Source organism: Telopea speciosissima, chromosome 3, assembly GCF_018873765.1.
Source record: "Telopea speciosissima isolate NSW1024214 ecotype Mountain lineage chromosome 3, Tspe_v1, whole genome shotgun sequence".
Classification (NCBI taxonomy): domain Eukaryota; kingdom Viridiplantae; phylum Streptophyta; class Magnoliopsida; order Proteales; family Proteaceae; genus Telopea; species Telopea speciosissima.
In genome coordinates this window covers 58085854-58096938 of record NC_057918.1, presented here as the reverse complement: position 1 = coordinate 58096938, position 11085 = coordinate 58085854, and the positions used below count along the sequence as shown (strand labels likewise).

The 11085-nt window shown below is 36.9% G+C and overlaps 1 protein-coding gene across 1 annotated transcript; it reads right to left on the bottom strand.

The window, feature by feature from the left end:
- Window positions 1-2116: 2116 nt before the first annotated feature.
- LOC122653627 (serine carboxypeptidase 1-like) lies at window positions 2117-10446 on the bottom strand. The gene is made up of 14 exons (XM_043847532.1): window positions 10278-10446; window positions 10031-10176; window positions 9555-9631; window positions 9243-9365; window positions 8820-8922; window positions 8702-8739; window positions 8513-8614; window positions 8256-8336; window positions 7903-8148; window positions 6153-6218; window positions 5909-6030; window positions 3269-3382; window positions 2956-3001; window positions 2117-2271 (listed from the first exon to the last, which is right to left on the bottom strand). Exons 1-14 carry the CDS (start codon window positions 10418-10420, stop codon window positions 2188-2190), a joined length of 1491 nt encoding a protein of 496 aa, XP_043703467.1. The 5' UTR covers window positions 10421-10446; the 3' UTR covers window positions 2117-2187.
- Between the last annotated feature and the right edge of the window lie 639 nt (window positions 10447-11085).

Here is an 11085-nt window from a genome sequence, read left to right as displayed (position 1 = left end):
ACCGTCGCCTCATTGGTCGTTTGATTTATTTGACTGTCACACGGCCGGATATTGTTCACAATGCCAATATCCTCAGTCAATTCATGCATCAACCCCGACAACCACATTTGGATGCCGCACATAAGCTACTACGATATCTAAAGGCAAGTCCAGGACAAGGCCTATTTTTTTCATCTACATCTTCCCTCCAGTTTCAAGGCTATTGCGACTCTGACTGGGCCTCATGCCCTACTACCAGACGCTCCGGACTGGTCATGAACTCAAGCAACTAGAGTTGATAACAACTGAAGAAGATCTGAACATAAGTGGTTTGTTTGAAGTAGCAATGGTTTCTACCGAGGATGCAAAAGACCCCACACCACAGCTACTGATCTACCCTACTTTTGAACCTCTCAGGAATTGGACAAGAAATTCATAAGATTTCCATCTCATGGGATCTCAAATGATAGCCAGCTCCGAGTCAATCTTGTCAGAGTCTGTTATCGAGTCAGTTTCTGAATGTATTTCCCTTGAGGAAGCTAGTGACTTCCAGTCTATTGAGTCAGTTTCAACTTTCATCATGAATGAAATTAGCAATTTTGAGTATATCTCATCTTCTTCTTCTTCATATTCTTCTGGTGATGATGACATTATTGAACACCACCATTTAATAAAGCAATTAAAACAAAGAAGAGCACAACCCGTCCGTGAGGACACTTGCTCCATAAACTTGGGATCAAAAGAAAACCCTCGAATGGTAAAAATTGGTGCGTCCCTCAACGAAGAAGAGTTCAGGCAAATTATAAATGATAGCTCTCTTGAAAGATTCAAGGAAGTGTTTGTATGGACATATGAAGATATGCCGGGCATAGATCCAGAGTTAGTACAACACCAGTTGCCTGTCTATTCAGATGCACGACCACTTACGTAGAAGCCTAGACGGATGCCGCTCGAATGGAGTGAACAGATCAGAGAAGAATTTATAAAGAATCACCATTTATGGAAATTTAATAAATTCTGGGTATTAAAATTGACAACTGAGTCACCAATAAAATGGGAAGGCATTAACATTGGCAAAAGACTTGCCAAAATAGAAAGAAGAGAACCTCTGCCAAGCCTGTCTCCTCTAAAATCCTGATAAATGTTCCATTTGTTCTTCAGCCACAACACTATTCATCACCCTTGGGAGAGGTACGGATTCATTGAGCTGTAACTCTACCCCTGCATGACAGGCTTCCATATTCCTATTCTAGATAAATCCTTAAGAGTACCCATAGTAAAATATTGAGCCAGTTTCTATGCTGTTGAGTCCAAGGAAAGAATTGGGCCTCTGATTTTCAGAACCGTGTACCAAGGTTGATGGAGGAGAAAATTTGTTGAATACCAAACTCTTACATTTTGGGTACTGAGGAGAATCCTCACAACAATTACATGTGAAAAGAGGATCTTCAAATGATCAGTTAATTCTTGCTCCTCTATTAAGGTAGTTGCACACCAAAATTTTTAGAATAGAGTAAATGCAGCCACAAGTACTATATGAAACTTACATTTTAAGATTTTTTAAGTTCAATTCAAATTTCAAATTACAGATGACCTTTCTCCAGAAGCTACTTTTGTAGTTCCTATTTCTTCCTACTTAGATTAGTAGTAATCTTCTCAGCAGTGATATGATAGTATTCCTATTATATAATTGCTCTAGCATTTAATGATACTCTGGGTTTAGGTATTGAGTGTGGATTTGCTTTTGCGCATTCCACCAATCAAAATGTGGTAAACAACATGAGTATCGTTGTTTTGGTTGCACAAGATTCGGTATATTTACTAGAACGCCATGCATGATATTGCAAATACTTGTTGAGTTACCCTTTTATGATGCTGTTTATTCCCTGTGATTTGCAGCCAGAGCTGAAGGAAGATCTGCCAAGTAAATTACTATTATGAGATCACATGTGCGCATAAATAACGCTTACACACTTGAACATGAACGGAACACATCTAATGTTCAAAGCAGTTTTCTGATGCATAGGTGACAATCAAACCAATTAGTGGAAAATATTCCAACATGTGTAGTCATTGTGCCCAAACAATTGGGAATTTCAATCACAAAATGAATCTCTTATTCGTTATAAAGAGATAATGAGAACAGATACGGAGAGCAGGACATTATTAATACTGCTCTCTCTCATGTACCTATTTCTTCAACTTTGTTCATATTGATTGTCCTGCCAACCAACGGCTAAAAAGGGCCAATGCCTCTACTGGCTTGTATTCAGGGACAGTATGTCCAGACCCCTGCACCAAGAGGAAGAAATTACAGTTAGGGACTAATAAAAAGATGTTTTGAACCAAAAAAGAAGAGCAAATTATCTCATTTTTATTTGGAAGTGATAAAGTCAGTCCATCCCTGTTTAGTTCCCCAAAACTTTTACTTTACTACTAATTTTGGAGCAAAAAGCTTATGTACTTGTCTTGTTTTACTAGATTAGCCATCTGCAGATCTTTGTACAAATATTGCGATTGCAGTAAGTATCATTTTACTGGAAAAGCGAAGAACTGTAGTCTTAAAAATGTGAATAATTCATATGGTCAAACTTATGTAAGTGTAACCCAAGGAGCAACCTGAAACAGAAAGAAAATATACCAAAAAGATTGCTGTGGAACATCTACCAAAAGGGTTGCCTGGTGATTATGAGAAATATTTCCTCAAAAGAAAAAACAAATGTCCAATCATTGTGCCCGAGAGTGTTGAGGGAAGTTCAGATACTATTGTCATTCTATTCTCAAAGATAATCCTGTGGATGTAGCTATGGAGGGCGATCATTTTGAGATGCTGAAGAAGTGCTTAAAAGTTAAAAAAAGTCCCCCCTTATGCAGTCCTATTAAAGCCAAGAGTAAAGTAGTAAAGGTAAATTTCAAGCTTGTCTTGATAATAAATCTTTATAAGATCATCATTGAGGAGATTTCACATGTACAAACCTTTACAGTGAGAAATCTGAGGTTGTGTTCATAGCCTTGCGTGTACCTGCAAAAGATCAAACAATCCAATTGTAAGTACGAGGATTTTTATGCAGCACCTTTGGTACTTGATCAGGCAGGTGGTATCATATGTAATGTAGAAGCAAGTCCCACTTTTTGTTATATAATTTCACAAACTCAATTTTTAGCTACCAAAGATATCTATTTACAATAAGTCAGGTTGGCAGTTTCCATAGTTCCCACCCTTGTTCTTCCTATTCAACAGATCAAATGACTCTAACATTGACAAATAAAAAAAATGATATTAACTAACCCTGCAACTTGATCATTGCAATACCAAGGCCTCCATTCGTCTATAATTTTATATCCAAGCGATCTAGTCCATGCTTGGCTCCCAGTATATGGCACACACATATCATGATCTCCACTGCCAGTAAAAGGTAAATCAGCTAAGATGTTATAAATTATTGAAGGAACTCATACTACAGAGGGTTTCCAATGAAAAAGGGGAAACAATTGTACAATATTTCCATAGATGATGTGAAAAAATAAGAACTAGAACATGCACTGTAGCATGTCATGCCCAAGAGAAGGTCCAGAAAAATAATATAGATATGATTCATAGTACTTGTGTAAATTAGCAGCAACCTCTAGCACAAAACTTTGTGAATGTAAAGTACAAATAAAAGAGACAAGGTTTGAATCAGTCCCAGAACTAAATTTAGCCAGAGAAAATTATACTAATTTCAAAGGTTTTCAGCAGAAAAGGGGAAAAATTTGTACAATATTTCCATAATGCAAAATATGATTCATAGTACTTGTGTAAATTTGCAGCAAACTTTAAGCATAAACATATGACAATGTAAAGTACAAACGAGAGAGGCAGGATCTCAATGAGTCCCAAAACTAAACTTACCCAGAGAGAGTTATTCATGTATGGTAACTTATAATGCAGTCACTGAACAAGATTAATGTTCTCATCCTCTTACGAACTTAGAAATCGTGACACCATGCAAATACTGGAATTCATTTCTCTGACAACTTTGTATGACTTGAAGCAAGTAGAATGCAGAAAAGATAAAATAAAATATCCACCAGTGAAATATTACAGATCAAGATAGGGAAGAAAAGCCCCTGATTAACTTGTAGAATAACTTCAAGTACAAGGTTTAGAGAAAACCCTGATTTCCAAATTCAGAAATGGGTTAGATCTAACTAGGAATCATGCAGTAAATTACCTGGAATAGAGAGTTTACAGATTAAAATGGTAAGTCGGTTTAAATACCAAATCATTAACTGTTGTACACCTGTCGTTCCTGCATTCCATTGTTAATCAACTATTGTCCCAGAACTCAGACAAGCTACATTGGCTTTCCTATTCATCTCCATATACACAAGGATGAGAGACCCAGTTCAGCTAAGGTTTTCTTTATTTTTATTTTTATTATTTTTTTTAGTTCTTCCTCCACCCCACTCCCCCTCAAAAAATCTTCATGCATTTTTTCTTTCACGATAGGAGAATTTAAATCTGAAAACAGTTAAACTAAGAAAAGGATATCAATAGGTAAACAAGCTACTACAATTTTTGGAATAACAGAACCTCCTTTTCTTGGAACTGGAGCAGACCCACTTCCTTTTTCTTTTGTTTATTGTAATACAGCGAGCCTATAAGACACACCATTGTAGATGTGGATCGTGAATATTGTGATACCACAACAATCACCTTCTTGGTCCATTAGAAACTCATGCAGTCTCATGGAAAGATTCTGTTTCCTAACTACAAATAGATACTCTACCGTCTAACAGGAAAGAGGAAAAATCATTAGTATTATAACCTCTTCAATTGAATTTAAATAAATTAAAGTATTACCATTCTCCTGTAGTTTTACTTTCATACTTTTTATTTCTTAGTATCTTTCCCCCAAATTTCCTTTTGTGGGGCTCCTTAATCGCTACTGAATTAAGGGACCTTCGAGAAGTTAAAAAAATGTGTGTATATATATATATATTGATGAGCTTTTCCCCAACAAATACAACCCGTATCTTTGTTTGAGATAAACACAAACCACGTCAAAGTCCAAGGCCACTAGGGGAAACGTCATAATTTTTTTTGGGTGAATGAAAAAAAAAAAAAAAAAAATATGACTTAAATTGTCATATACAACCATAACTTAAAGATATAACCTGACAAATGTAATAAAAATAATAATGTAGCCTCAACGGTTGTAAGTTTTATAGAGTTCTTATGAAACTGTAACAGAAGGAGAAGGAACGGTCATATAGAGACAACAGTGAATTGAATTCTGTTCAAAAGGCTTTACCTCCTTTAACAGAAGACTATTTCTTTTCTTCCCTTCTGCACTATAATGCATTAGCTCCTAGCCATTCCTCTAGACACCTTCTTTTTATTATTCTCCTATTGTAGATTCAAATTCAGGCAATTTCTGAATATGTATTTTGCACTCAAACTTGTAGACCTAGTAGCATATAGGTTCTAGTTCTGTTTCTGATTTTCTGTACGAGGATGCGACCATAAGCTTTGTCCTTTCATGTGAAGAACTGATTATAGGCTTCATTTTTCTACAATTAAGTTTTGGGTGCAACAAAACATTGTCATGAGATTAAATTGGCTTTGATGATGAACTATATCAGTTATCTAAGTGATATGCATTCAGTTATGATCCAGGATGAATGAATTTGGAGAAGTAAGCCTGTTTTTATGAGTTACATGTTTTACCATGGGCTCGAAAGAGCTGGCTCAAGGCAATACCATGTTGAGGGTATGTAAGATGGATAGGACATTCATTGTTGGGGAAACAAAAAACAGGAAACTATTATAAGGGGTAAAGAGATGGGTTTAAAAAGAAAACAAAACTGCTGAAAGAAATTCCCCGTGTCAAGTATTTCGGGGCCGTGGCCTAACTCAATTAAGCATCATAGTTATAGAGGATACCTGTAAATAAGAGCCCGATAACCAAGAGCAGTGAGGTTCTTGTGATACTTGATCATGCTTCCGGCATCATGATTAAAATTGATATTGTCTGTACATAACTGCCAGCCACCAATGGCGCTTTGCTAATGTACATGGAGAGAGAGATATAAAGAGAGTTATATGGAAAGGCATGCCAGAAAACAACTGCTTTCGAATTGAGGGGTAGATGTTGCAGAGATAAATCACTGTGAACTATGGAGACTACCTGTTCAGCATGAATTGCTTGCCTAACTGCTGCGTTGTCCAGCCATGCAGTTGCAACTACATCATCCTACATTTGTACAATCGTCAATAAGATTGGATATCACAACAGGGGTAAAACACTGCATATAAAAAATAATCCATGTCTAGTGATTTTCCCATATTTAATATAGAAAAGAATCCAGCAACTATTAACTATATATCCATTTCTTTCAAGAATGTAATTAAGCTATTTGCATCACAAGGCACCATCTCTAGGGCTGATGCACCTTTCCAGGCTTAGATGAGCATTCATTTGCATAAAATCACGCAGATGCATATGGCTACAGTTTGATAGATCCAAGTGGGAATGTTATTCAAGGAAACCCAAGGAAGAAGCCATAAACAAAATAAAATGGAAGTTAAACCCACATGACATAAACACTTGAGAAGGGAAGGTTAAACAGGAGGCAGGCCGGCAGGGAAGTTATATGGTCAATCTACTGAATTTCATCACTCATACATCATAAAACCAAGAAATATTGTTTATAACCATCTCTGTAGCTTCCAGTAGCAGCCGAGATCAGAATCAGGCCATACTACAAGCACAGAACTAGTCAGACTAAATGCAACCAAAAAAAAAAAGGCTACTTATAGCATGATAGAAAGATAACAATACAATGCATTTGCCCTTATTATGATGCCAGGCAACCACCCAAGAAAGAATTTTGAGTAAGCATGACAATATAAACATGGGATGAGTAATTTAGGGCGATGTAACACAGAAAGGTCAGTGACCTAGTGATAGATGAAGGATTGTGAAAGGCATCAGAGGTAATTGATGATTTCAGAAAAAAAATGATGCAATGAGGTCTTTCTTCATACTACTCTTTTGACAAGGCTCAGATGGATATATAAGACTTAGAATTTTGTTTTTCCATTAAAAAAAAATTGTTTTTGGAGCTATATAACAAGAACAAAGATACCAGGATACAGGGTTTCCGAAGTGGTACCCATTCGTGAAAATCAAATAAGCATGTATAGGAAACATAAGTATAAGTGCTAGAACTTGCCTATGTTTCCAACAAGGGAAAACGTTAGAAGCTACGAAAAGAAAAAAGTGGCAGTTTTATAACGTTGGCAATAAGATTTCTGCAAATGCAACTTATGCGACACCTGCAGATTTTTTTTCGAATGGAAGGACAATTGAAAAAAATATATATTTTCCATATTCAACATTTTGCAGTCTCTGTTATGCAGCCACATACCTACAGAGACAATTGGATGGATGTAGCCAAGATTGTGATAAAAAGAGACATTAAGGTCAGAAACATTAAAAAAAGACATGATACAGAAGGGGGAGTAGCCAAAATTCTGATAAAGTAAACAATAATGTGAAATATGGACTGGATATGAGGGAGGAACTAGGTCAAAATTTCTGTGTATATTAAAGATAGATGAGAAGATGCTGATTGATCAGTTATGGAAATGGGAGGTGGCTTCAGAATGAGTTATGAATTCGGAGATCCAGTAATTAAGTAGAGTGAAACTTCGGTATTTCGACTCGCTCTTTTGGGCTCTTTACCTTTCTATTGACATTTCAATATGTAGAGAGGCTACCCTTTTCTTGCCTATTTGTCAAGTGGTCTTTAATACGCCCAAAAGACAACGGAAATTGTAACAGACTACTGTATTTAAGGCCTATGTGATATTGAAGTTTTATGAAATGCAATTGAAGCTCACTTTCAAGTGGATGAAAGGAAAAAGACACTTACAGTGCATGGAACATTGTCGTCACCATTCAGAATCTGTCCCCATGTCGGAACTATCCCATCTCTCACAGGAGCTCTATATGGCCAAGCACGACCAAACATCCTCTTCCTCACAGCAAGAGGCCTCTCAGTCTCACCTAACTTCCTGAAGCTAGAAGGTAACTTGATTTTACCATCTGTGAACTTTTCAGAGTTTGGGCTGTGGTAGCAGGGCTCAAGAATGTCATAGATGTTTAGGTCATTGACGTCCTGGATTTAAGTCAGAAATAGCCCATCCCAGGACCAAAAAAGCAAAAATCTTAATTTATTTTGAACACATCAATTTTCATCACATATTAAGAATACGTCTACCTTACCTGGTCAATTTTTGAAAGCTTGTCTCCACAGACACCAGAAGCAGGATTCCAGTAATTTCCTTGACAGGCTTTCAAAGTCTCCTGCAATTTTTGCCATGAATCAAGTCATGATTTACACTTTAGATAAGAGAATTACAGAAAAAGTTGGCAAGAATAACTTCATGAAACCATTATTTAGCAGGGTAATGTAGCCTCTTATTAATATAATTTAATCAGCTTAATAATTACTCTAGACCATACTGAAGTGCTTGACCTACCTCATATAGATCATCTGAGATGAGACCCATCCCATGGACAAATGGTACTAAAGCGTTTCCATCAAATACTTCATCCGTGACACCATTACCAACCATGTAACCCTGTATCATTTGAACCCTAATTCAAGATTAACCAACCACACAATCATCAATTTTATTCTCAAGATCTGAGTGGACAGATAAACATACTTTGAAGTTGAGAACGGGTTTCACGCCAGCTTGAATTCCTGTGTGTAGCATTGAACCATGCATGATGATTACATCCCAAAAAATAATAAGGTAATATAAAATCAGTAAAAAAAAATACCTCCTGCAACTTCAGAAGCAAGAGTTGGCACATACACTCCAGCATATGACTCCCCAACTATGTAAAATGGGTTAGAAAGGAACTCTGGGTATTGCTCAAACCACTGGTTGCACAACAAGAAGTTGAAGATATATATTTATGTTAGATACTCAGATATATGTACATAAATTTCAAAGTTTCTCTCCATCAAAAACTTTCAAACTTCCTCAACCTACTAGTCTCAGGCTACGAAGACATTCCAATGCAGAGTCGATATATTCATCGAATTTTGTTCTGTGGCAACTAATAATTTTATAATATTCATTTGTTGTATTGTGTTTACACATTTTAATATGAGGTGTATCTGTACTTCCATAACCATACAGACACCAATGTAAAGTTTTGCTGCTACACTCTGTTTCAGTATTTTCCTTAATATGGTACCTTTAGGAGAAAGCTGTGTGAATCTAATGCTGTCTTTAAGTCTCCAGTATTATAGTCAGCTTGAACTTTGGAATAAGACATTCCAACTCCTGCAGGAGAATCCAAATAGATGATGTTTGAGACCTGAAACGCAAGAACACTTAAGGGTTAGAGTTCTGACTATTAATGACAGAGAAACAACAATTCCAAATGCAGGAATATTTCCATTGACCATCCTTGAAATTGAACGCATAAATCTTTACAGCCAGATTCAGGGTTTCAAGGGACAATGAGGGTGGAATAAGGATTGTCCAATAGGTAATGAATTTTAACCTTGGACCAGCTGTATGGATTGAGATGCAATTGGGGTAAGCCTCCAGATGTATTTGCTGCTTCAAAATTGAATGGGCCTGTAAAAATGCAGCAGATTATCTTGCCATTAACATCTCAGTTCTGAATCATATAAAGATCAAAGTGTATACTCATCAAGATACCATGATAAGAGTAATTAAAAAAAAAAAAAACTGGTTCTCTGCTCTCAATATCCAATTCTAAGAAATGGACAATATATTTCAAACCATGTAGGTGTTTGTCACCAAATTTTACAATCAAGATGCAGAACTAACTCAAATTAATCCCACCATCAACAATTGTATGCACAAATTCTCTTAGACTCAACGAAACAACCTTCAGAAACGAGGAAAAGAAAATATATCGACTGATTTGGGCATTGAATGATTCAACGCTTTTCCAAAAAAAAAATCAAACTGAAAACTATTAGGATTGGGAAAGTTTCGTGAGTTAATTACCATGCTCATACACAAAACCATCAAAGCTAGAGCAGCCTGGTCCACCATTAAGCCATAGAACAACTGGATCCTTCGATGGGCTTCCCTCCGAAAGAACGAAGTAGTAAAATAGGTTTCTCTGGTTAGTCTCATCCACCGTTATATACCTTCAAAACCCATATAACAATTTCCATCAAATAAGCGAAAAATAACTGAAATTCATCGAAACTAAAACAGATTTAGAGAAAGGAGGAAACAGAGGACTAACCCAGAATAGTGTTTGGAAGGAAGAGTGCCACTGAAACCAGGAAGATTGGTGACTAGAGCACTCTCAGGTGCTGCTGCAATAAGTATAAATCTCAGAAATAAGTAGGCAAATAAGTTGCAGAAGAAGAATCTATCCATGGCCATGGCCTTGGCCTGGGACAGTTGAGGGTCTCTGTTTCCTTGAGAGAGGGAAGGAAAAATGAGATTGGTGACCTCAAGTGACAATATTATATATATATACCTTCAAGAAACTTGGAGACTAGTAAAAAGTGGAAAAACCGGGACACGATGGCAAAAAAACCAAGAGTTAAAAGTTAAAACAGTGAAAGATTCATTCACTTTAAAAGCAAGAGATAAGAAATTTACCAAAACAAAAACCAAAAAGCAATAGAGAAGAAACAAAAACGGGGCCTACCCATCATGAACAAAGCATGCCCATTGCCCACTGCCCAGTTGATTTGTCAGCAAGGAAACAGAATACTGACGTAAGGAATGATTCGGTATCAATAAGTGATTGACCCAGAAAAGGCACACGATCCAAAAGTATAGGAATTGATTTTTTTTTTTTTTTTTTAACTGGTTTTTGGGGGTGGGGTGGGCTGCACTGGACACAGTGAAGCGTGAAAAAACTACCTCACCCCTGCCCGAGTGCCTTGTACGAGCAGGGGTGAGGCGGCCTTTTCACATCTCACTGTGTATAGCGCTACACATGCAACCCAAGCAAGATGCTGGACAGGATCTTTTTGGGGGTGGGGGGTTGGTCTGTTGGTTCATATGGGTCTTGGTTCGGTTCAAGATGTACAAATTGA